This window comes from Mustela lutreola, chromosome 7 (genome assembly GCF_030435805.1).
Source record: "Mustela lutreola isolate mMusLut2 chromosome 7, mMusLut2.pri, whole genome shotgun sequence".
Classification (NCBI taxonomy): domain Eukaryota; kingdom Metazoa; phylum Chordata; class Mammalia; order Carnivora; family Mustelidae; genus Mustela; species Mustela lutreola.
The window spans coordinates 138008350-138035382 of NC_081296.1; the positions used below are offsets into that span (position 1 = coordinate 138008350).

At 41.9% G+C, this 27033-nt stretch overlaps 2 protein-coding genes across 8 annotated transcripts in view; one reads left to right on the forward strand and one right to left on the reverse strand.

Annotated features, from left to right (window-relative positions):
• MLH3 (mutL homolog 3) overlaps positions 1 to 9380 on the forward strand; it is a 28891-nt gene extending 19511 nt beyond the window's left edge. For 5 of the 6 annotated variants that reach the window (XM_059182779.1, XM_059182782.1, XM_059182781.1 and 2 more), the window contains 4 exons: positions 6554 to 6577; positions 6683 to 6761; positions 7842 to 7993; positions 8999 to 9380. In XM_059182779.1, coding sequence (XP_059038762.1) covers positions 6554 to 6577; positions 6683 to 6761; positions 7842 to 7993; positions 8999 to 9124 — 381 coding nt within the window. In that variant the 3' untranslated portion in view covers positions 9125 to 9380. Of the gene's footprint in view, positions 1 to 6553; positions 6578 to 6682; positions 6762 to 7841; positions 7994 to 8998 lie in introns of those variants that run through there. The other variant, XR_009355830.1, reaches the window with a different exon arrangement.
• Positions 1481 to 23476, reverse strand: EIF2B2 (eukaryotic translation initiation factor 2B subunit beta). Of its 2 annotated transcripts, none has more exons than XM_059182791.1 (8): positions 23221 to 23476; positions 22981 to 23101; positions 22702 to 22850; positions 21697 to 21860; positions 20961 to 21056; positions 19637 to 19774; positions 18557 to 18623; positions 1481 to 2959 (listed from the first exon to the last, which is right to left on the reverse strand). In XM_059182791.1, exons 1-8 carry the CDS (start codon positions 23381 to 23383, stop codon positions 2949 to 2951), a joined length of 909 nt encoding a protein of 302 aa, XP_059038774.1. In that variant the 5' UTR covers positions 23384 to 23476; the 3' UTR covers positions 1481 to 2948. The 2 variants fall into 2 exon arrangements, with proteins under 2 accessions (XP_059038774.1, XP_059038773.1); XM_059182790.1 differs by lacking the exon at positions 1481 to 2959 and adding an exon at positions 16616 to 17296 and having other exon boundaries at positions 23221 to 23475.
• Between the last annotated feature and the right edge of the window lie 3557 nt (positions 23477 to 27033).

Genomic DNA, 27033 nt, shown 5'->3' on the forward strand with positions numbered 1-27033 from the left:
CTGTTTTCTTTAGAAATTCTCTATATTCATCGTTTATTTAATAAGCATCTGTGAGATCCCTGCTATGTGCCAGGTGCTAGAGATTCAGAGATGAATTACCTCAAGTTGAAGAAAGAAGAACATTTAAGTAATTACAAATACAATGAAATTTGGCCAATAGAGCTATGTTCAAAGGTGCTGTGGAAATGTAGAATGATTACTGTGCCCAGGGGGATGGAAGTCAAGGAAACTATCACAGAAAAGCTATTTTTTTTTTCCTTAGGAAAAATCTTGTAGAACCTTAGAGGAGAAGGGCAGTCTAGACAGAACAACTGATATGAGAAACACAGAGCAGATCCTGTGTTTAGAGAACTACCGGTATATATGGCTTAAATGAAGATATATATGTAGTGATGGACTAGATGAGGCTAGAAAGGCCATCAAGACCAAGTCATAAAGGGATTTTGCATAGTCTGTTAAGTTTGCATTTCATCCTCCACATACGTTTTTTTTTTTTTTAAGATTTTCATTTATTTATTTGACAGACAAGTAGGCAGAGAGGCAGGCAGAGACAGAGAGAGGAGGAAGCAAGCTCCCTGCTGAGCAGAGAGCCCGATGTGGGGCTCAATCCCAGGATCCTGGGATCATGACCTGAGCTAAAGGCAGAGGCCTTAACCCACTGATCCACCCAGGTGCCCCCACATATGTGTTTTGATAAAGGTCTGGAAAACTGCTGCTGGGATGTGGCATTGGAGGTGTTGAAGAGAGAACCATACTTCTTACTTTATTTATGTGTTTCACTTAAAAAAAAAAATAATATATATATATATATATATATATATATAGTCTCCACGCCCAGTGTAGAGCCCACTGTGGGTTTTGAACTCTTGACCCTGAGATCCAAGACTTGAGCTGAGATCAAGAGTCAGATGCTTAACCACCTGAGCCACAGAGGCACCCCACACTACTTTTTACAACAATTTATTTTGCCTTTGTTGTCTTTTCTTTACTCCTTTCTGGTTTTCTATTAGAGTTTTCTCTATTTCTTCTTTTTTTCCTCTGCTAGTTTAGAAATTACATATTCTATTGTATTCCTTTAGATTAGCCTTGAATTTCAGCCTTAACAAACTATCAGGCAATTTGTTTCTCTGTTCTCCTTAAACTGTACAAAAACCTTACAATCCTTTCTCTTCCATCATTCCCCTCCCGTCTTTCATGCTGTTCCTCAGTATTTTAACTCTATCTTGTTTTTAATCTCCTTAGCAGTCTTTAATTTTATAGTCAATGTTTATTTTATTTTTTAAGTTTAAATTTAATTAACATTTAGTGTATTATTAGTTTCAGAGGTAGAGTTCAGTGATTCATCAGTCTTATATAATACCCAGTTCTCATTACATCATGTCCCCTCCTTAATACCCATCACCCAGTAACCCCATCCACCAAACCCCTGTTCCCTCCAACAACCCTCAGTTTATTTCTTTTGTTTAAGAGTCTCTTATGGTTTGTCTTCCTCTTGGATTTCATCTTGTTTTATTTTTCCCTTCCTTCCCCTATGCTTCTCTGTTTTGTTTCTTAGATTACACACATGAGGGAAATAATTGTCTTTCTCTGTTGACTTATTTTTCTTAGCATAATACTATCCTTTAGGTCCATCTACATCATTGGCAGTGGCAAGATTTCATTCTTTTGATGGTCGAGTAATATTCCATTTTATATATATATACCACATCTTCTTTATCCATTCATCTATTAATAGACATCTGGGCACTTTACATACTTTGGCTGTTGTGGACTTCGCAGCTATAAACATTGGGGTGCAGGTGCCTCTTCAGATCACTACATTTGTATCTTGTGGTAAATATCTAGTAGTGCAAAAGCTGAGTCGTAAGGTAGCTCTATTTTTAACTTTTTGAGGAACCTCCATACTGTTTTCCAGAGTGGCTGCACCAGCTTGCATTCCCACCAGCAATGTAAGAGGGTTTCCCTTTCCTCTACGTACCCGCCAACATCTTTTGTTTCCTGAGTTACTTCTAGCCATTCTGACTGGTGTGAGATGATATCTTATCATGGTTTTGATTTGTATTTCTCTGATGTCAAATTATTTTGAGCATTTTTTCATGTGTCTTTTGACCATTTGTATGTCTTCTTTGGGGAAATGTCTGTTCCAGTACCCTGATTGAATATTTGTTCTTTGGGTGTTGAGTTTGATAAGTTCCTTATAGATTTTGGATACTAGCCCTTTATCTGATAAGACATTTGCGAATATCTTCTCCCATTCTGTCAGTTGTCTTTTGCTTTTGTCTGTTTCCTTTGTTGTGCAAAAGCTTTTTATCTTGATGAAGTCCCAATAGTTCATTTTTGCCTTTGTTTCCCTTGCCTTTGGAGACGTGTCTGGCAAGAAGTTGCTGTGACTGAGGCCGAAGAGGTTGCTGCCTGTGTTCTCCTCAAGGATTTTGATGGATTCCTGTCTCACATTGAGGTCTTTCATTCATTTTGAGTCTATTTTTGTGTGTGGTGTAAGGAAACGGTCCAGTTTCATTTTTCTGCATGCGGTTAGCCAGTATTTACTTAGATAACCAAAACATTTACCACAGTCTTTGTTCACTGTTACTCCTTGAATCCGACTGTTCATTCCATGTTCAGCTTTCTTTTTACCAAAATCTTTTAAAGTTCTTTTATTAAGAGTCTATAAATGATAAACTGTCTTTGAAAATGTCTTTATTTTGCCTTCACGCTTGCATGATTGTCTAGCTAAAAACAAAATTCCATATTGTTATCCCTCAGTGTTTTGAGAACTTTCCATTACTTTGACATTCTGTATGCCAATGGAGTCCATTGTCTACCTAGTTATCAGTACTTTGTAGGTAATGTGATTTTATCTCTGGTGGCTTCTAAGATTTTCTCTTTGCCTTTGGTGTTCCGCCATTTCACTATGATATGCCTTGTTTCCATTTCCTTCTTGAGATTCATCATATTTTCCCTGTGGAAAATATGCAGTTATTATCACTTCAAGCACTGCTTCTTCCGTCATTCTCTCTTATCTCCTAGAAATCCTGTCAGATGCCTACTGGACCTTACCTGTTTAACGTATCAGTCATATTTCCTATTGTCTTACCTCTTTATGATACATTCTGGGCAATTCCCTCATTTATCATCTAGTGAACTAAATTCTCTCTTCATTTACTGTTTAATCAGATGTTTAACTGATCCACTGAGTTTATTTCAGTGACTGTATTATTTTACTTTCAGAATTATGATTAGGTTCCTTCTCAAATCTATCTGTTCTTTTTTCAGTTGTGGTTTTCATTGTGGTTTCTACTTTTTTCATTGTGGTTTCTACTCCTTATTTATCTCTAAGTCTTTCTGTTTGGAGCACAGGCAAATCCACATGAACCCAGTCTACCATTTTTTAAGAGACCTAAATTACCTTAGTCATATTTAAAAATTTTAAAAGAATTAGAAGATTGATTTGGCAGATAAATTGTGTGATAGATTGTACAGGAAAAGTTTGAGGCAGGGAGAGCAGTTGAAAAACTATTGCTCTCATTCAAATAGGAGAGGATGAGGGCCTAAGTCATAGCATTGGGAATGGAGAGGAGGGATATATTTGAAACATAAGTTGGAAGGTAGAATCAAGAGGACCTGAGCAATAGGAATTATAAAAGGGATAAAGGAGAAAAGATAAGATAGGATTCTGAAGGTTCTAGCTTGGATGACTGGAAGGATGGTGGTGCCATTGCCAGAAGAAGGAAGTAGAGGAGGAGGGGTACACCTGCCTGGGGAGCTGGATTATGAGCTAGGTTTGGAAGCATTGAATGTGCCTTCAAGTGGAGGTGTCTAATGGATAGGCAGACATACAGATCTAGTGCTTGGGAAAGAAGCCTGGGCTCTATGTACCTATCTGGGAGTTAACAGTGTATATATTTTGATAATATCAGAAGCTGGAGAAGGGTCTAGCAGAAGTATAAAAAGAGGAGAGCAAAGGGTGGAGTTGATGGAACACCAGCTTTCAAGGGGCATTTGTCTTGGCAAAGGTCTGGAAAGGTACTGCTGAAAAGAAGAAACCAGAAAGGATGATTGAAAATATTTTGGCCAGATTGAGAGGAAGAAAATCAGGAAAAAGTAATATCGCTAAAGCCAGTGGAAGTTTTAAGCAAGAAGGAAGTGGTCAGCAATAGCCATAAAGCTTGAAAAGTTGGGTTTGCAATCATGAGAACAGTGGTGCCGTGGTGGAGTCTGTTCCTGGGAGTGGAGGTGCCGACGCCAGATTTTTATGGGTCTAGATGGGAAGAGGAGGTGGAACTGAGTGGACTGCTCTTTCAAGATCTTTGGCCGCATGCTGGAGAAGAGAGAGAGGGTGATAGCTAAAGGTTAGGAGTGGTCTGAAGTGTAGGTCAGGACACAGGGTTGAGGAAAGACTTTTGATTGTTTTCAGATGGGAGACGTACGCATGTCTGTAGGCTAAGGATGAGAAGACATTTGAAAGGAAGAGGCAGTTAATAGCACCAGCTTTTGGATTACCATGAGTTTAGCCCTTCCAAAATTGCCCTTTGAGGGACGCCTGGGTGGCTCAGTTGGTTAAACAACTGCCTTCGGCTCAGGTCATGATCCCGGCGTCCTGGGATCGAGTCCCACATCAAGCTCCTTGCTCAGCAGGGAGCCTGCTTCTCCCTCTGCCTCTGCCTGCCATTCTGTCTGCCTGTGCTCACTCTCTCCCCCTCTCTCTCTGATAAATAAATAAAATCTTTAAAAAAAAAAAATTGCCCTTTGATCAGACAACCTTTGCTTTGCTTTCATCAGTCCTCCGTTTCCCAACACAGCCTTGTTCTCCAAGGCTCCTCCTCCTAACTGTCTTAAATCCAAAAGATAGGATCTGTTAGAATCTTTTGTTGTAATTCAATCCCTAAGTATTTAACCGGAAAATTATAATAAAAACTTTTCCCAAAGTGACTTCAAAGACTACTGGTAAGGAGTTTACTTCAAATTGAAATAAAACTTATGGCTTCAGAAAATCTTGACTATGTTAAGTCACACTGATCAGGAAAGATTTTGTTGATTCTGGAAGAAGCTGGAACAGTTTTGGTGTCTTAAAAAGGAGATAGCTACTTGGATCTTAACAGTTGAAAGCTCATGAATATTTTCTTTCTTTTCTTTTTTTTTTTTTTTAAAGGTTTTATTTATTTATTTGACAGAGAGAGAGGGATCACAAGTAGGCAGAGAGGAAGGTAGAGAGAGAGGGAGAAGCAGTCTCCCCACTGATCGAGCCCGGCATCGGGCTCTATCCCAAGACCTTGAGATCATGACCTGAGCCAAAGGCAGAGGCTTTAACCCACTGAGCCACCCAGGCGCCCCCTCATGAGTATTTTCTATCAAGTTCTGTCCTCTAGCCTGATGAATGAGCTTTTTAAAATATTATTTAAATTATCTAGCTTTAATCGAACTACTGAAATGTGAAATGAACAGAGAATATGATCTGTCTCCCCCTTATCAGGCTTAAAAAAATGGTATTTCACAAGTCCCAGATGAACAAGCACAAGAGAAAATGGTGAAGAGTTTAGGTTTGATCACTGTCCACATTGAGCTCTCTTAGTGGGTCAGGTATTGTGAGACATCTTTCTGTGTAGGTTTGTTTGGAGAAGTACATGGCTTTTGAAAAGTACATGGTATCTACCCCCTAGCTCTTGCTAACTGTGCTTATTTACGAGCATGGTGGACTAGAGTGCATATGAGGAGAGAGGGAGCATTTTCTGAGTCTGATTTAAGATCTATCATGTTGTACTCTTAGGAAGGTGATTTATACATCACCAGTTCTAAGAGTGAAAAAATCTTTTGTTTTCTCAAAGAAATTATTAAATACACCTTATCTCAGAAGAGTTTTTTTAATCTCTAGAGGTTAAATAGATCGGTAGCATGAAAAATAGTGTCTGCTTTAAATTTCTTTGAAGTCCTTTTGTAAATATTAACATCTGCAGGGGTAACTATTGAAAAGGCTACCCAAGGGACAGAGGTATGCTAGTGAGGAGAAACTTCTGAACAAATTGCCTCAGAAAATAAGCTTTTTGACCTGAAGGGAATTGTCAAAAAAAAGAAAAAAAAAAAAAAAGCCTGTGGGAACTGAAGTGACTACTTATGTTCACGATATATCTAAGTGCATGTCAGACTCATTGCCCAGTTGTGTTGATGACCACGGTGTATTTATTCCGTTTGTGTGTAATATTACACTTGTTTTGGCTAAGATCATGAATACAAACAGCCTTTTAGTGAGAAGTCTCCCTGATACTTAAGACTCAGTTGAATCATCAAGGCTGCTCTCAGCAGTTACATAACCTCCTGAGTTATGAGCTATCTCTGGAGGAGGTTTCAGTAGCTAAATATATTCTCTAGTCAGTAGGAGTTCTATTAAATTGTCTTGGTATTTTCAGACTCAAAATGCCTCACAACAAAAAAATTACTTGCACCTAAGTGCTATACTGCTGGAACTCTCTCTTGTTTAGGGGGTGTATTTTTAAACTATAAAAGGATTTAAAAAGACAATTAAAACAGAGTAATGCCTGTTTTCCTTTCTGCTTTGTAGGAATTTATTCGAGAACAAGTGGAGGTAAGCCTTTCTCTTATTTTGGGGTTTCACACAGAGACCCTACACACAAAGGCTCTGTTGTCCCATTTCCCTTTCCCATTAATGAAGAATGTGTTTATGCTTTAGCTACTCCAGACCACAGGAGCCATCCAGGGGACTTTGCCACTAACCGTCCAGAAGGTGTTGGCATCCCAAGCCTGCCATGGTAAGACTCAGCACACCAGCTAGTGAGTGCTTCTATATGCTAAGCACTGGCAGGGTATGACCATTAGGAAAGAAGTAGAAGGCACAGTTACTACTCACTTCTTGGAGGGTACAGTTTGGATCAAGAAAGTGTATACACTAAAAGTGAACACTAAAAAATTGCTTTTACAAACCAAAATACCAACACATACATTTGACCATAATTCTGACTGACATATATGAGTAGAGGAGTAACTCGTGGAGGAGATGGATTTTGAGTCAAGCTTTGAATGAGCTGAGGGATGTGGATTCCTAGGATAGAAGGGAAAGTTTACCACAAGAGGTAGAAATGGCCCGTGCACAGACCGAAAGGCAGAAACAGATTAGTTATATGAGGAGCAGCAGAGAATACCAAGGACACCAAGAAATTAGGCTGGTAAGAAAGAGCAGAGGCCTACAAAAAATTTATGACTATTACATAATTGTATAATTATTGTATTGTATAATTATTTGTTTAATGTTTGTCTCTCACCTGTTAGACCCATTAGATCATAAGCCTGTGAGGGCAGAGACCGTCTCATTCACTGCCTGGCAGAGGTCCTGCTACAAAGTATATACTTACAAGTGTTTGTATACTTGTAGAGAATTAATGTATGCATAAAGGCAGGTTCTGGCCACATGAGAGTTTAGACCAGGAAGATGATTACGGAAATAGAAAAAAGCAAATAAAATGGACATTGTAGGGAATAATCAGAGATCTTGGTGATAGATTGTCTAAAAGATGACCTCAGTTTCACAGACTGTAAAAATATTGCCCTTGCCTCTTGAGGAAAACTTAGAAAGTAAAATCCTAACAAGTTAAGGAATGCCTCCTAGAGGGATTAGAAAGGCAGCGATTCCATAGGGAAAAGCTGAGACTTCAGGTTGGTCCTGAAGCCTTAGTTTCATCCACGGTCAGTAAGTGCCAATTTCAGGTAGTCTTAAAGTCACATGAAAAAGTCTAAGAAACCTTTACTTTCCCAGATATTTGGCTCTGGCCCAGGGTCAGGATTGGTTTCCCACTATACACACCATAACCTTCTTGTTTCTGTCTTTCGTTTAGGGGCCATTAAGTTTAATGATGGGCTGAGCCCAGAGGAGAGCTATCGCCTTATTGAAGGCCTGTCCCGGTGCCAGCTGCCATTCCAGTGTGCTCATGGGAGGCCTTCTATGCTGCCGCTGGCTGACATAGAGCACTTGGAACAGGAAAGACAGGTACAGTGATGACCGATAGGAGAGGGGGGAGCAAAGTTTATCTTCTCTTTCCAGTCTAGCTCCTATTAGCCAAATGTAATCTACCTTAATCCTTTCCAAAATACCAGAATTTTATAAAGTATGCATTGAAAGTTTATTTATATACAATCTCACCATTTCATCTTCTACTTCAAATTCGACACGGAGCCTAGGCTACACTGTCAGATTACACACATGATGCCTTTGTATTGTATAAGCTTCACACATGTTCAGACTAACATAGCCTGAACATCTGTTGTCTCCTGGCTCTCGGTTTGAAAAAATGTAGAAGTTTGCTGTGGGGCTCCAGAAAGTTGTTAGAAACACAGCAAATCCCCTGCTAGTAAATACAGTCTATAAACAGCCACTTGGTTGATGGTATGTGCTGTAAGTGGGGCCCTTGCTGGAAATGGTAGCCATCTCTGAGGATCTCTAGAGTTATGATTTGGGGATCATTAGGCAAGAAACCAAGCTTAGGAGATTTTCACATTATGATTTGGCCTTGATTACTCAACAACCCGGGAACAATGATGTGGGTAATGCAATAAAGCCCCAGAGTGGTTTAAATTAAAGAACATTTTCTGTTCTCACTATAATCTTAAATGAAACAGAACATGAGAGCATAATAGGAATGTCCACGTTGCTGCTTTCCAAAATCTCTTCTTTTGCTTGCCTCTCTTGTAAGGGCTAGAGAGTCTTCCTTACATGGAGTTTTCCAGTACTTTTGTTTTCTGATACATCCAGTAGACTTTACTCCATTAAACTTACTGTTTCACATGACAGTGAAAAAAGGTTTTGTCCTCACTCCTGAAGAGATGAGAATCTAGTTAGAGTTTGTAGTCCCACTTATCCTAAGGAAATCTCTCCTCTTTCCTGAATCCAGAAATTAGAAATCTAAACAGACTGGAATAACCATGATTAGGAAATTTTTATATGCTCCTTGGCTTTTTGTGATACATATGGGAGTTATTCTGTTTCTTCCCACAGATTAAACCCAATCTCGCTAAACTTCGCAAAATGGCCCAGGCCTGGTACCGCTTTGGAAAAGCAGAAAGATGTGATGATGCAAGGCAAAGCCTGGAGGCATCCATGCCTCCTTGTGAGCCACCGTGAGAACAGAACTACTTATCTATAAGAAACCAAAGGGACGCTAACTCTATGCCCTTGAGCAGAGAGCATGAGCTGCAGGTACCAGCAGAGGCCAGAGTCGGCCCGTGCCCCCAGGCAACATGACGGCCCAGTCTTGAGCGGATGAGCCCTCCAGCTAAAGCTAAAGGCTGTGTCCCTGTAGACCTGGACACAGGAGGTTGCCCTATAATATCTACTTTTTATAATTTATTTAAAGATAAAATTTAATGATTAATTGGTTCATTTGTGGGGTTTTTTTTGGGGAGGGTGGTGGAAGTGGCTTGGTTCTGTTTTGCGATTTTTTCCAGCCTCACAGTTGGCATTGATGTGATTTGCCTGATGTTGAACTCCCCAGGATCCAGTCTGCCTTCCTACAGAGCCCATAGCCACGCTCCATTGGTCCCCCCCCCGCCCCCCACCTCCCAATCTTCTTCACTTCCTGCTGCTGCTGGCTTTACATTCTAAATCTCAGACTTAAAGAGCTTCTCTACACTCAATAAAAACATCCCGTGCAGTCAGTCTTCCATCAGGCCTATAGTTAGATTATTTTAGGGATTAAAAACTATTGGTAGAGAGAAACAAGGACAAGGCTAGAGTAGAGAAAATCTGAAGTCCCGTCCTGGTTTTTTGTCTTATTGCCTCTTTAAAATCTCATTCAGAGTCTGATACTGTCCATATCCCAATTGGTAAAATGGTGAGAGTACTATGAACGTGGTTTTTTTTTTGGGGGGGGGGTATTTTAAAAATATCTCTCTTTATGTGAAAGCAATTTCCATATCAAAATGCAGCATTCATTCTTTCAACCTAACCAGGTATGTTCTCTGCATTTTTTCAGGAGACAGTGGTTCTTTTGGTCCCTTTCAAGTCCTATCTCAGTTTTATTACAGTATGCCTATCTAATGACCTCATAATTTCACTTGGGACCAGAACTGATCTTTGCACAAATGCTTGTTATGCCACCCTTAAGCTGTATTTCCTCTACCTTTTTAAAAGGTTTGATTTCTGGTTAATAAGATTCAATAGACTAAAGCTTTATAGAAGGACAAAAAGAAAAGCACAAAACCAGCTGGCAATGTTTATTGCGACTAGGATACTGTACAATGAGAAAGACGTTGCAGTGAGAATTTCCACTTTTGTATTTTGCAGCTTGCTTAAATTGGCCTTTGTATCAGTGGAATGATTTTTCTCTTTTTTAATACAGGAAACAAATTTGTGCTCATGGAAGAAAAGTTTGTTCACCAGTAGCCCTGCAGTGAATCTTACAGGAGCAATGAAGTATTGCATTCATTAGTGTGTGTCTCAGAGAAGGTTCAGGAAAAGCTTTCACTGGTTTTCAAGGGGATCCTTGTAGAATTACGTAATCGGAACCCTGAAGAATAGGCACCACTGTCTAAAAATGGTCTTTATTCTTCTAAATACATATAAACGGTTTCATAGACTGGGAGACATGACCTTAGAAAGGAGGGTGTTTTCAGGGGATTTGCAAGGCTCTCAGGGACTCTGCCTGCAGGCCCAGTGGGGTGCTGTGGCCTCAGGACCTCAGCCTCCACTCTCCAGAGCTATACAGAGGCCAGCTGTCCTGGGAGTTTAAAAACTTTTTTAGGTTAGACCAATGTGTGGTATTAAAATAAGTATTATGATACCCCTTATATTAGGATGATGGTGTACAGTTTCAAAATGTTTTGCTATAATCCCAAACCACATGTTTTTGTTTTTGTTTTTTCAGAATAGCAGAGGATTAGAAAAAGTTATCCATAAATTATGTAACTAGTCTTCCTGGCTAGCCTACTCAAATAATGGAAGAGATAATTACCCTATTTTAATAATTTATAAACTCAGTTGCATACATCAGCATAAAACCAACCTATTAGCCAAAAATATCTAACATTACTTTTGTTGCCTTTTAGGATTTTGTTCTTTCTTTTTCTTTTAATTTTTATTTATTTATTTGACAGAGAGATATACTGAGAGAGGGAACACTAGCAGGGGGAGTGGGAGAGGGAGAAGCAGGCTTCCTGCCAAGCAGGGAGCCTGATGCAGGTCTTAGTCCCAGAACCCTGGGATTGTGACCTGAGCTGAAGGCAGATGCTTAATGACTGAGCCACCCAGGTGCCCCTGTTCTGTTTTTAACTTACCTGCATAGAGCATAGATATATTTAATTTTCTAACACATGATAGTAATCATTATCACCTTCATGGTGCTTTAAGATTTATAAAATAATTTTTGCAGACGTTATTTGAGTTTCTTGGCAACCCATGAGATGAGATGGTGTTATACTTCTCACTTTATGAAAGCTGAAATACATTAAGTGATTTGTTTTTAAGATCACACAGGTAGTAAGTAGTAAAGCTGAGAATGGTAAACAAGTTTTCTGGCTCCACTAACAAGAATAAATGTTACCATTTATTAAGGCCTACTATATACCCAACTTTGTGTACATTATTTCTAGTCTTTACAACAGTTCTGTTAGCAAGCTAGTGTCTCTCTTACAGTGAGACTGCTAAGCCTCAGAGAAGTTTCCTCTTTTAAGAGAGTCAGAATTCAGACCCAGATCTATGTGGCTTCACATGGCACACTCTTTCCCATTGTTAACCCATGCTGCCCATTTATTTCTAATTTGTGAGGGACTTAACCAGTTTGTCAATTTCAACTTTATTAGAGTCTGGCTGGTGGAGACTTCATTAACTTCAGAGTAAAACTTGACAGATGCCATGTGCAATGAAGTCACCCTCCAGGGTTCCTTTTTTGGGAACGTTCATCACAGTTATGTTGAGCAATAAGGGTACATGCCTGCAGAAAGCTTAACTTTAGTCAGAGAGAGGACAAGGAAACTGATGATTGAACACGGTAACTTCCTCCAGGCTTAGGGTTCACTGAGTTCCAGCTATGTCACTTTTACTGGGATAAGAGGAGATAATGGTTCTGTCAGAAATTAAGGCTATAGATGGTAGAAAGAGCTAGTATAGGAAAAGCTTATGGCAAAACTTAGAGTGTAGGCTAGAAGGGAGGGGAGGGACTGGAGAGAAGGCTAGGGAAAGATCCAGAACCTAGCTGGGGATCCAGAATTCCATGAGCAGTTGAGAATGGGGATGTTCTAGCAATCACATATCAGAGCAAGGAAAGAAAAGGTCAGGCACAAATGAACAGATGGGATCTGAACCTAACAGTGAAAAAAAAAAAAAAAAAAAAAAAACAAGGCAGCTGAAACAGGGGCAGAGCAGGAGGGGGGCCCAAGACCGAGTTCTAGAGATGTGTAGGGGGCTGAGGAAACCATGCGTGGTGAGAACAGATGCAGCCCATCAGTTCCTAGAGAGCACTGACAACCGTGCTGGGCTGAAGCCTCAAGAGGGAGCCCGCCGTGGCATATCCGTCGGCATATCCGAATGAAGCAGGAAGAGCAGTTTCTGGCACAAAGAGCCGGACTCTTCCAGTCCTCGACCTGAAGTGCCATTCCATTCCAGGGAAACCTTTACACAAGCAGGTTAGCGAACTGACCACTCACTATGTTTGCCGTTAGCTATCATGCCCTTTCTCCCTTTCTCTTATCGACAGGAAGACAGCAGCAAGGTGGACTCAAGAGAAGGAAGTTTGGGGCACCGAAAATCTAGATAATCTTTGCCAATTAAACCCTTCCTTCTCTTCTCCACTTATCATTTAGTAACTAAATGTGTGAGTCCCTTGTACATGTATCAGAATTTGTGGGGATATAAAGAAAAAAGAGGCTCTTCTCTGGCTTGGGATTTTTCAGTCCGTTGGATCATTTTCACCCCCTTCCCGTTTGTCATAGAGCGTTTTGTGCTCAGAAACATCTGATAAAATGCAGGCAACCTGATCCCGGTCCAGGGGATTTGAGCATCTGTGGAGCCTGCAAACTAGCGTGACTCCAGCAGCAGTGTGAAGAAGCTAGATTTGGTCCAACTTTACTCTTACAACTTGCCCGACTAAACAACTTAATCTTATTTACTGCAAAAGCAGGGAGTATGCATTGGTGGTTGCCTATCCACCTCCCCACCCCCAAAAGGAAAAAAAAAGATGGTCCGGAGTCGGAGTTCGCTACTGCTGTTAGTGTCGCCTCTATTCATGGTACTTTGTCGTGTCTCTTTTATAGTAAACCGCAGAATTTTACATATAATTTATGAATTTTAGGAATCTTTTCAAGTTTTCAAGTAGCTTCCTCCTTCTCAAGATAGGTCTTTATTCTAAATGTAACAGGCCTGAAAAAACACTCCTGAAAGGCTCCTTCTCTTCAGCTCAGTATTTAATATAAACATCAGGCAATCACAGTTGTGTGGTTAGGCTCAAAGGCGGCGCTCCGTTGTGTGAGTGTCGTGCAGAAGACTAAAGCTTAGACTATAAGCTCTTTATTAATAATTGCTTAGCCATTGCACAATAACCTGGAACAGCTGTTTGGTGAGTGAAAGAATAATTCAAAGCAAAGTAGGCCAGATATAAAACACTTCCAAACCACATTTCAGAATAGCTCCTTTGTGTCCAAAAGAGGTGCGTGCCTGCAGGAGTTTTGCGAGCACAGGTGGGTAGTATGGGGCCTTTATAGTAATTACGTCACTATCTGGTACTATCTTTATGTCAAAACGGTTCTGATGTGCTGAGTTCTACATATGTGGTGTTAGAGTCACGTAGCTCGATGACAACCGCAGGACTGGCAGCCTTCATTACCCCGAAGACTGATACGATGGATTGCTTTGAGAAATGGTTTCAAAGCACATCTGTGAAACGTATGATCCTACGGGTACTAGCATGTATTTCTTTAGGGTATCATTTTACGCTGAAGTTTTCCTTGGTGGAGTATTTTTCAAAGACTTCTCTTCTGAGACTAAATTAGGAATTTCTGTTCCTTATTTGAGTTCCAAGAATTGTGCCTTTCCTGCCCTCCGCCCAAACTGGAAGATATAAACCGTGGGAAAAGTGTCTTTACAAACTGTATTGAGTAACTCTCTAACTTGGTTTATTTAGCATATTCAGGAGGACTTTTACATCCATGGAGTCCTCTTTCTATTAATTCTCTTCAAGCTAAAGCTACAAGTTTTTGACCTTAGTTTCCAGGTTCTGCCTGCAAAAGCAGGGGCGGGAGGCAGACACAAAGGCCTATAGGTAGGAAGTTAACACAGAACCCCTGTCTCTCCCTGTTCAGATCAGGCTCTCGGGTTCCAATATTTACTCTTCCTCAAACAGGAAAAGGGACAGAAGGAAATAGAAAAATGAGGCCTATAAATAGCTTTGTGGGATTTGCTTAATTGAGGTCCTAAAGAGCTTAAAGAATACACATGTATTCTTCTGTCCCAGGAACTTTAAGAGTTGACCAAAACGAGACAGTCTCTACCCTTGTAACCTTCATCCATCTCACTTATGCCTGGGAAGAATGTGGGTGCTAATTTTAGATCCAGAGACTAAGATGCACAAAGGACAAGTATCATAAAGCATTTTTGGAGCCAGAAACAGATTTAAGTTCCTTGACTCACTGTTTCTTTTACTCCAGACCACACAGTTGTACCCAAGTGAATTGCTGTTAGGATTGGTGCCTTCAGAGGAGACAATTGCTCATAATTGGTAGCTACAAGCCACTTCACTGAGAAAGCGTGGGGTCTTAGATGCTTTAAGAAATAATTGACAGACTGAGGCCTGAGTGAGTCAGGCTCTTCTGAGTCATAGAGCCTTTAGGTCTGTCTTTCAGACCCTCTTCAATCTCGCTTTTACCCTCTTTCAGGGAAGACAAAGGCCTTCAGGCAAAGATATACCTCAAGTTAAGGTCAATCAGTAGAGACCTTTCCCTCATAGCCTACCTCTGGCCATTCTTTACCAAAGTGTGGTTGTCAAATCACCTGTTAAAATCCCTTGGGGTGTTCCCTCCCTCCACCCCACAGAGGATGCCGCAGGAGACAGGAAGCTGGCCTGTGACCAGCATCCCGGGGTTCCTCAGCACACTTGTCTGCCTTAACCTCTGCTCTGGACCAGTGGTTCCCACGCATGGCAGATCCTCTGGATTACCTGGGGAGACTCTTTTTCCCTTTTTTTTTTAAAAAAAGATTTTACTTATTTGAGAGGGAGAGCAAGCTGTGGGGAGGGGCATAGAGAGAGAGAAGCAGACTCCCTGCTGAGCAGGAAGCCTGATGCTGGGCTCAATCCCAGGACCCAGAGATCGCAACCTGAACCTAAACCAAGAGTTGGATGCTCAACTGACTGAGATACCCATGAGCCCCTTCTTTCAGACTTTTATCCTACTGCATGTACGCAGTTTTGTTTTAATGAAGTCGTATTATGCATACGGCTCTGCAGCTTGACTTTTTCCTAGCTTTTTTTTTTTTTTTTTTTTTTAAAGATTTTATTTATTTGATAGAGAGAAATCACAAGTAGACGGAGAGGCAGACAGAGAGAGAGAGGGGAAGCAGGCTCCCTGCTGAGCAGAGAGCCCGACGCGGGACTCGACCCCAGGACCCTGAGATCATGACCTGAGCCGAAGGCAGCGGCTTAACCCACTGAGCCACCCAGGCGCCCCTTCCTAGCTTATTTTTAATTAACAGTATTAAATGGACCTCCTTACAAATCTGTCCCATTTTTTTAAAAATAAAAATTTTACTTATTTACTTGACAGAGAGCAATCACAAGTAGGCAGAGAGGCAGGCGGGGGGTGGGGGGGCGCGGGGAGCAGGCTCCCTGTTGAGCAGAGAGCCCGATGCGGGGCTCAATCCCAGGACCTCAGATCCTGACCTGAGCCCAAGGCAGAGGCTTTAACCCACTGAGCCACCCAGGCACCCCTGTCCCATTCTTTTTAACACAAGGTTCACAAAGCAAATGCCTATAGGGGTTAGGCAGGTAATGTAAATGCGTTAAATGCATGGGACTGCAGAACAGGGTTTTCCATTTTAATGGAGTCAGAAGCAGCCCAGCTACAGCCAGCTGCTACCACTTTGGAAACTGGGCCCAGAATTGCCAAAGCTTGTTTTCAAGGGAAGCAAGAAATCTGAATTTGTTTAATGTGCAACCTCCACATTTTTCTTCTTCTTTTTTTTTTTTTTTTGCATTTTTAAATATTGGTAACTAATTCAAATTAAATACAGAATGAACAAGACAAATCGTCTTTAAGCCACCCTTTTGAAATCTCTACTGCAATGTATACATAATGTTCCACAGTATGTCTCACTTGCTTTAAGCAGATTCCCAGGTGCCATTCCAAATATCAGATAAAATGGGTCTGGGTTAGAACCCAAGATGGTACATTTTTTTAAGCTCCCAGATGATTCTGATGATTAAAAAGGTTTTGGAACCACTGTCTTACATTACTAACAAGTTGTTTGGGACCACTCCCAGTGAATTAGGAAGGAAACTGTAAATACTTTTGCATTCTGTTTTAGCCAGTTCCCTCTAACTACAGCCCTCTGAAAGCACAAAAAGGGCTCTGCCGCTCCTGCTTCAGGCTGTTCAATCAGAGCAGAACAATAAATAAACTAACTCAGGAATCTTCAAGAAGCTTTTATTGGCACAGCCCAGGAAAAGGTGTGGTAGCCATTTCTGAGCAAAAACCTGTATCCCACCAAGGTCTTCAGTGTTACTTCTAACACCCCACCGAACCAGAAAGTTTAAGTTCCTGAAACTTAAATTCTAGACTCCCCAGGTCACTAGGAGGTTAAGAGGTTCCCCCACCAAAAAAAATTTTAAGTAAACTCTATGCCCAACGTGGGGCTCAAACTCACAATCCCAAGATCAAGAGTCACATGCTCTACCAAATGAGCCGGCCAGAAGCCCCAAGAGATTCCAAAATTTATATGTCAAGCCCTGCTGCTCCTGTTAAGATCAGAAAGGCAAGAGATAGTCTTGAATGTGCATCCTGTTCTGGGATGACTAAAAGGGCAAGAAATAGTATTTTTTTCAGATTGACTCCAGGTCACTCCCCAATACAAGGACGATGTTTTCAGCAGTCACACTGAAGTCCCTCTCCATTCTGTATTTGGCTAAGCAGCTTCTGCTTAGGATGGGTGGTGGTCATAGAACATGATCATCAGGATGGTAGAGTTCACTCATCAGGCGATAGATGTAGGAAGGTGCATTCCCACCAATGTTGGAGATAAAGAGGGTAATGAGCTCTGGGGGAACGTAGTCAAACACAGGGCAGTGAACGCTGACCTTCTCCAGAATGTCCCCTGAAAGGCAATCACATATGCTAAAGATAAAATCAAGGATCCTGCTCTCATGAATGAGCACACAGATTCTAGGCTCAACAGCACATGCATATGTGCTACCCCAAGAAAAGGAAACTCTGCAAAGTACACACCAGAAGAGATGGCTTCACACCATGACACTCCTGCTTCAAACTCTCCAACGCCTTTCCACAGCCCTTAGAATAAAATTCCATCTTGGGAGAGTAGCCTTCAAGATCTGGCCCCTCCCCCATTGCAACTACACTAATCAGAATTCATTCCACTCTCCCTCGTGCTCATTGCTCTCCAGCTACATGAACATCTTGTTCCAACTGGCTAAGCCTGGACCCAGCTCAGGACTTTTGCACCAACACCTGGGAGACTCTTCTTGATCTTTACATGGTGGGCTCCATTCATTCCAGACCCAGCTGAAAGGGCCTCTCATTTAGACCCCTCCCCCACTAAGGTAGTCTCCTACCACTTCCCGTCACATCAGCCTATTTGTTTTCTTCCCAAAATAGCCCATGACCCGACATATTCTTGTCTGTCTGCTGCAACTGAATGTGAGCTCTGTGGGAGCAGGGTCGATCTGTGTTGTTCTTTGTTATATCCTTAGTACCTAAATTAGTGCTGGATACATAGTGGGTATTCAAAAGATACAAGTAATCCTTGAAAAGCTGTAAATAAATGGATGAAGTTGTTCAACTTCTAAGAATTAGCACCCCAGGTATGGTTTAAGGGCGCTTAAGGCCATCTCATGTCGAGGAGGTGGCAGGCTCACAGAGCACAGCTGCTGCCTTCAGAAGTCAAAGGGATCCCAATGCATAAAGGCACCCAGGTTATAGGTAAGTTTTAGAGTAGGAGCCTTTTAGACCACGCTTCCTTTGGGAGCCATGCCACCAAAATGAGTCCCTACAGCAAATGAGAATGAGTACATTTTCCCACAGGGTTGCTGCACGTGTGTCAAGCAATGTGCAAAGCCACACCGCATCGATGCTGGATGATCCAACCACCATGGCCCCAACAATCAAATACAGGAATGTCAGAACAAAATGGACACGGACTAGATGAGGTCCCCCCTGCACTCAAAGATGCTAAAGAGAAGTCCCCACAAGAATTATGATAAAAAGTGCAACCTGGCAGCATTTAATCCCCTGACTACCAAAACAAAAGCAAAAGACCAAAACTTATACATGTGCACACATGTGTGCGTGTACACACACACACACACACACACAAACACACAAACACACCCTTCTGTACCTTCTGTGAAAGGCAGGACTTCTTCAGGAGCCACAAACTTATGAAAGGAATCTTCTTCATTAGGGAACTAGACAAGAAAAAAATTAAAAAAAAAAAAAAAAGGAGCGAGATCGATCCAGCAAATTCCACTTTTAAGTATATACCCAAGGGAAATAAAAAAAGGTATGTTCACACAGAGACTTGTACACCAATGCTTACAGCAGCATTATTCACAAAAGCCAAAAGGTTGAACAACCCAACTGCCCACCAACAGGTGAACAGATAAATAAATTGCGTTATGTCCCCCAACAGAGTATTATTCAGCCACAGAAAGTGCTGTGCTATAGCTAGGAACCTTGAAAACATAATGCTAAGGGAAAGAAGTCAGAAACAAAAGGCACATGTTCTATGACTTCTTTTATATGAACTATCCCAAACAGGCAAAGCCAGAGACAGAAAGCAGAATAGGAATCACTGGGTATGGGGTGTTTTTCTGAAATGATGTACATAATGGGTACAGGGTGTTTTTCTGAGATGATGATGTTTTAAACCAGACAGTGGTAGTTGCACAGTGCTGTGAATGTAGTAAATATCCCTGAGCTGTACATTTAAAAATGGTTAATTGTATGTGAATTTCACCTCAATTTAAAAAAGAGACCTGCAAATATATTAGTATTTCAGAGCAAACAGCTTCTATCACTAATGAAATGGCTCTTCTCTTGGTAATACTGCTTATATTCAGGCTACAGAGGACAGTCCCTCCAACGATGACAAAACCGATTCCGTGTTCCGAGTTTCAACTTGTTTGGCATTTTCAGAAATGATCAGCGTGATCGGTGATGGTGGCAATGTCAACAAAGGGCCTTCCCTAACAAGGTCCCATCCTGACCTTACAATTTTGATTTCTCAAAGTTGACAAGTTATAACTCTCAATATTTTTTCCTCGTTCAAGACTTCTGTGGCTTTTTCCAGCCTCTAAGGGGTCTAATCCATTAAGTAAAGGCAGCTAAAGAGAAGCCCCAGAGTGAGTAGGTTGAAGGCCCAGAGTTCAAGCCTACCCTTTGGCCTCCTTCTCTGTTGGCTACAGACAGACAGACATACCTGTGGAGAAAGCTTGAACATGGGAGCACACACGATGAGTGGGGTGGAATGGTGTTTTGCTGCCAGTGCTAGAGTGTGAGTTCCTGTCACAGCTCTCAGGGCACCGTTGGCCAGGATTGTCTTTGTGCCAATGATCACCTTTGGAACAGGAAGCAAAATGTGAGTCATCTTAGGGATAGAGCCTTAACTGGACCATTGGGCACCAGAGGCTAAAGGCCCAGGCCTCAGTCTTTTGACATCGTGAGGGTCACACACTAGTCAAGGAAAAGGGATTCTAGGCTAAGGACCACATGTTCTAGCTCAAGAGTGGCTTCCCAGGGCACCTGCGTGGCTCAGTGCAGTAAGCCTCTGCCTTTGGCTCAGGTTATAACCCCAGGGTCCTGGGATCGAGCCCCGCATCTGGTTCTGCTCCACACCCCCCACCCCGCCTGCCTCTCTGCCTGCTTGTGATCTGTCAAATAAATAAATAAAATCTTTAAACAAACAAAAAAGAGTGGCTTCCCAAAGAAAGAATAAATATTGTATGTGATAGGTAGCTGCACTATCTCTTGCTCTTAGCCCTGCCTTTTCTGGAATCTATATGCCACAACTCCTGAGAAGCTAAGAGCCTTACTAGTCATAATCCACTACTGTCAAGCTCTCTGAGCAGAAGGCAGGAACCCTCTACCCAATGCCTAGCAGCTGCCACACTTAGCTTAGACCTATTTCATTCTCTTCAATGCTTTCACCAAAACGAAACTTTTTGGGGCAGCTGGCTGGCTCAGTCAGTAGAGCATATAACTCTTGATCTCAGGGATGTGAGTCCAAGCCCCATGTTGGGTGTAGAGATTGCTTTAAAAAACAAAATTTTTATTTATTTATTTATTTATTTAAAAAAAGATTTTATGTATTTATTTATTTATTTGACAGAGGGGGGGGGGGGGAGGGAGGGAGAGACAGACCAAGAGAGAGGGAACACAAGCCGGGGAAGTACGAGAAAGAGAAGCAGGCTTCCTGCGGAGCAGGGAGCCCGATGTGGGGCTCAATCCCAGGACCCTGGAATCATGACCTGAGCCCAAGGCAGACCCTGAATGAGCCACCCAGGTGCCCCATAAATAAAGCCTTTAAAACAAAAACAAAAAGAAGCTATTCTAAGTGAGGGACAATGATACAGGTAAAGGGAAAAGAAATCCAGTTAATATATTAAAAAGGCCCAAGTATGTACTTTCAAAAGGCACTAGAAGCTTTCTTCTCTTCTCATGGATATTATAGGAAGGAGAAAAAAAAAATCAGTATTTTGGAAGTATAATCTTCATGAATTCAACATAACTCCAAATACACCCACCTTGTTGACTCTTGACATAACAGCAAAAATGGCAGCATCAGTCATGACAGTTGTCTCGATACCTGCTTTGGACAAATTGACTGCCATTTCATGACCCTGCAACAGGAAAGAAAGGCCTGATGTTCCAGAGAAGGTGAGAGAGAATGGAAGGCACCTCCAGTGGAACTGGATCTGGAGAATTCCAAATACTGAGCACAGCCAACACACAACTGCCAACAGTTCATTTCTTTTTCTCCTCATGGCAGGTATTCTCTGGCATGCTGGAAGCCCAGGAGAAGCCAATAAATGTTGAATTTTCCACAGGAGCACTAGGGCAGCCACAAAACTGGAAATACCGCTTGCTTGGGTAATTAGGGAGCACTGACAGGATAGCTCCTGGCTCATTATTTTACGACCTCCTGCATCCTTACATATTGCCTTTCTAGAGACCTATTATTTATGTAGAGACTGAGTGAGGTCAGCCCAAGCATCAGTCATCCCCAAGATAATTTACTCTTTTGATTCCTAAGAGAAACCAATGCGTTTCTTTTCTTTGACCCAGCATTTCCCCTAATCTTCCTAAGCCAATGTTTAAGAATGTTGACAAGGTTGAGCAACTTGAAAATTCCCTTCATGCTTTCCTTTGTCTTCTCAATGTCTTACTTATCAATTCAAAGGTGGCATGGGAGCCCATCTATCACTTCTTTAGTTCCTCCTCCTTTTTCATTTTTCTTAGCAGCTGCAGCAGTCCCCCTACCTGACAGAAAGGAGCACATTCTGCCACGATGACATGGAATTTCCTCTTCCGGGCAGCCTCTTTGAGGAAGGCTTCTACTGTCCGGGAGAAGCCAATGGTCATGATCACCTCATTGGAGTGGATGTGCTCCAGAGCCTGGGCGGCAATATTCTCTGTAGTCCCTTCTGCAAACAGTCGGTATGGCAAGGGAAATGTGAAACTGCCGTGCCACAACACAAGACAAACGTGATAAAACATGGAAAGAGACAGGTGCCCTTCTCACAGACGGCCCATGTAGCAGACATGGGAATCACAGAGTGAGGGGACTTCATGTGAAGGTCACCTTTTCTCAAAAGTCCCGCTCCTCTGCGACCTTCTACTTCCCGAGTTCTCAGTCAACCCTTCCCCAATGACACCAGCTCCTTAAAATCCATTTTGAACACAATAAATTCAGGTAAAAAGTGGTCCAATTTGGGAAACTGTAAAAAGAACTAAAAGAACTCCTCTAAAAGGTAGCCGCAACATGCCCACCTGAAAAGGAAGCCACAGAAGAAAAACAGGGGAGGAATTTGGAAGTAGCAGGGCCAGACACACAGACCCAGCTTCTTCCTCCCTTGGGGAACTCTGACTGCAATGAATCTACGCAGGTCTCCTGGGTCATAATGACAATGGGAATGGCAGTGGTGCATTTGTGCATATAAAAATTCAGGAGGTAATTCAGGGAAGAAGAGTCTGTCATCTGTGGTTTTAGGGAGTTCATCTTTAAAATGCAAATAAAGCTCTGTCCTAACAGTCCCAGCAATAGTGGACCTGCAGTCTACAAAGGGCTGGTCTGTAAGGAAAGGCAGAGAGGGCTATCTTAGCCCTGCCACCTGTTCCAACCCTTTCTCTTAATCGGGATGGAAGACAAAGTTCAGAGAACCACAGACTGGTTATCTCCTCTCTCTGCGATTAACAACTTCCCGGGTCTTCTCTTCCCTCATCTGCCTGTAACCTGTCCTGTCCATCAGGGATCAAGACTCTTACCGAGTTCCACAAGAAGCTCATTAATTGCCTCAATGATGTTGGACTGGAGTTGGGCATAAGGGGAGCTGAAATCCTCGCTCAGGCCTTCGGATGTCAAGAGTTTGTGCAAGGACTCCTGCTGATCGCTCTCATCGCTGCGTCCATGGAGTCTAGGGAGGCAACAAGAGCCAAACAAGGAGGTGGGCGGAGACGCAGTCATTTAAATAACAGGAGCTGCTCAGCTCCACCAAAGGCTTCAAGCAGGGAGAGGGGCTTGTGCAGAAAGGCCCACATCCTGACCTGCCATACTCCTCCCGGATGATCCTGAGCACCCTCCGCACCATGTTGCCCACCGTGGTCTCTGAGGGCTGCGCAGCCGTCATCCTCCGGCCTTCTCGGCGGATCAGTTCCATCAGCTCCCCTGCAGACCGAAGGAGACAGAGAGAGGGCACCAGCGCGATGAGGCCCGGGCGACTCTCCGCTTGAGGACCGGGGTCAGATACGCGGTAGAGGAACGCGACAGAACTAGACCTGCCTTACCTGCGTTGCTCCAGCGGTGGTCGGTGATGATCCGGCGCAGCAGCCCCAGGGTCTCCCGAGCCATGTCCTCGGAGCTGCGCCGCCCGCCGTCCCGCTTCAGGGCCTCCACGAAGCTCTCGATGCTCTCGTACAACTCAGAGCCCCTAACCGCGGCTCCCGGCATCTTGAAAAGAGCCGCCTCGCCGCCGGAATCCACACCTGTACGACCCCAACCCTTGCACTTCCGGGGCAAATGAAGTCGCTTTCCGCTCCGCAAGGAAAACGCCAGTCGGTGGGGCCGCAGGCCACGCCCCTCGGCGTCACGTCCCGCCCCCTCCATCTGCCGAGCCAATCAGAAGCTAGGAGTTCGAGTTACTTAGTTACCGCAGAGTGACCGCGAGTCACCGAGGCTGGAGGACCGGAAGTGGCCTTTCGTGGCTCTACTGACGCTGAACAGAGGTGAGCGGTGAGGGACCGTGAGAGAGGCTAGTCTCGTTGCTATGGAAACAGCCAGTCTCGGGCCCCTCCCTACCCCCCAAGACCCGAGGCTGCGCTGCACAAGTTGCCAACCTGGGTCTGGTCCCCAAGCGAACACCCGCACTCCTGATAAACGCTCAGAGTACGGGTCCAGGACCCTCTGCACCTTGGGCAGACGCGCCATCATAATGCTCTTATACTCCATGGACCTGGTTCGTTTGCACCTGTGTGTTCCTAATAGCTTCGGCTCCCCGAGGGCGGGGACCGTACCTTTTTTGCCTTTGCAGTCCCAACGCCTCGCACACCTAATGTAAGACAGGAATCAGGGATGAGGAGACCGAATACTCCCCAGTAAGGAGATTCACAGGGGGAGCTCACATGGGAGCAAAGACGATGTCCTTCCATTTGGACAGACTGCAGAGGCTGGGAGCATAACATAATACCAAGAGCTACTGCTGACTTAAAGTTCACTAGGTCTTGAGCACTGTGTGTGAATTATCTCATCTATTGCAATTTATGAGGTAGGTTTTATCCTCATTTTACAGGTTAGAAAACAGGCACAAAATTTAAGCAGTTGGTAAGGGGATGCGTTCGTATTTAAATCTCCATCTGTCTGAATCCAAAGTCTGTTTATAAAGAGAATCCCTGTTTCTTTAAGTTCTTAGACTTTTTGGACACATACATTTTTTTTTTTTTAAGATTTTAGTTATTTATTTGACAGACAGAGATCACAAGTGGGCAGAGAGGCAGGCAGAGAGAGAGAGGGGAAAGCAGTCTCCCCGCTGAGGGCTGGATCCCAGAACTCTGAGATCATGACCTGAGCTGAAGGCAGAGGCTTAACCCACTGAGCCACCCAGGCACCCCAGGACACACACATTTTTAAGACATTTGTTACAATTGACAAATTGACCACCAAAAAGATACATCAATACCAAAATCAGAGATAAAGCTAGTATAAGAAAACTACAGACTAGTATCCCTCACAAACACAGATGCAAAATCTGTAATAAATTAACAAATCAAGCAAAATATAAAAAAGATTAAGACATCATTACCAAATAGAGTTCAAACCTGGAATGCAAAGCTCTTTTAATATTTGAAAATTAATCAATTTAACAAGCGGTAGTAATAATATAAAAAGTGAAACCACATGATCATATCTATTGATGCAAGAAGCATTTGACAAAATTCAATACCCATTGAATTTTTAAAAAAAAGCAAAACTCTCAGAAAACTAGCAACAGAAAGGAACTTCTTTAACTTAGTAAACAGCAACAGAAAGGAACTTCTTTAACTTAGTAAACAGCATCTACAAGAGCCTGCACTTAACATCATACTTTATAGTGAAAGACTGCCTTCTAAGAACAGGAATAAGACAAGGATGTCTATCTACTCTCACTACTCCCATTTAACATTATACTCAAAGTCCTAGCCAATGCAGTAAGATAAGAAAAAAAATTTTTTAAACATACAGACTAGAAAAAAAAGAAAACTCCCTATTCACAGAAGACATTGTCCACACAGAAAATTCTGAAGAATGAACAACAATGACAAAAAAACCTCCTAGAACTAATAAGTGAATACAGCAAGGATATAAGGTCAACATGCAAAAATCAATCTTATTTCTGTATACTAGCAATGAATAATTGGAAACCAAAATTGAAAACACCATACTTGCCAAAACTTGTAATAATATATTTGTCAATTCTGTTTGTATTAAGTTTAAATTGTCCTAAAAATCATACCAATTTACATGCTTGCTAGCACTTACCGTGTTCTGGCCAATTTTGGATATTCTTTACTTTTCCAGGCATCAAGCCATTACAAAATAAGGTATGTACTATTTTAAACATACAAAAGAATGCATGTTTGTGTGTATATTTTATATATATATGTGTATATATATATATAAGTTATGAAACATAACAACAAAATGACATACATGAACCCATCCCAACTTAAAAACCAAAATTCTCAAATACATAGACATGAAAAGTAGAATGGTGGTTTTCAGGGGCTGGAGGGAGGCATAAGTTATTTAATGGAGAGAGAATTTTGGTTTTACAAGATAAAAACAGTTCTAGAGATGGATGGGGAATGATGGACGTATGTTAATGCCACTGAACGGCACACTTACGGGTTAAAATAGTAAATTTTATGTTCTTTGTATTTTACCACAATGTAAAAAAAATATGATATATGCATATATATATTTCATATATATATGAAATACTTCCAAAACCATCTCATTGATGTGTGTGTTTGTCCAACCCATTTCCTTGTCTTCTTGAATACCCAAGGATAACCACTGAATTTTGATTGATTTTGCTTTGTTTTATAAAAAAATGTATTATATATTTATAATCCCTAAAAACAGTGTTTTGTTCTGCTTGGTTTTAAGGGTTTTTTTGCAAATGACGTTATAATGTAATTTCCTATAACTTGCCTTTTTCACTTGATATGACATTCCTAAAATTCATCCGTGTTGCTACATCTATCTGTGGTCCTCTCACTAGCACTGCTGCATAATTTTCCATCATGTGACCATACCACAATCTATGTATTCATTTTCCTTCAACAGATATTTGGGTTGTTTCCAGTCTTTTGGGGGGTTAGGAGAGTATAAACTGTAAATATTCTTATGTATATTTTGGCATACCTACAGGTGGAACAGCTAGGACATTTTCTATATGAATATTCTGTTTTACAAATAGTGCTTGTCTTCCAAAGTGGTGAAATTAATTAATGCTCTCTCCAGTAGGACTTAGAGTTCCAACTGATCTACCTCATTACCAACACTTGGTATTACTGGTTATTTTATTTGGAGGGGAATCAGATAGATATAAAAGGTTATATCATTATGATCTTAATTTGTTTTCCTGATTACTGATGAGGCTGTTAATTTTTTCATATGTTTATTGGCCATGTGTTTCTTTTCTTGTTTATGAGATACCTGTGTGTGTGTCTTGCCTACTTTAAAAAAAATTATTTTTAAAATAGACTTGTAGGAGGGCGCCTGGGTGGCTCAGTGGGTTAAGCCGCTGCCTTCGGCTCAGGTCATGATCTCGGGGTCCTGGGATCGAGTCCCGCATCGGGCTCTCTGCTCAGCAGGGAGCCTGCTTCCTCCTCTCTCTCTGCCTGCCTCTCTGCCTACTTGTGATCTCTCTCTGTCAAATAAATAAATAAAATCTTTTAAAAAAATTAAAAAAAAATAGACTTGTAGGAATTCCTTATATATTCTGAACACTAAACTTTTTCAGTTATTTGTTCTATAAATATCTTCTCTCAGTACATGGCTTGTCATTTTACTCATTTTGAGATGTCTTTGACATCTTTGACATCTCAACCTTGTCATGT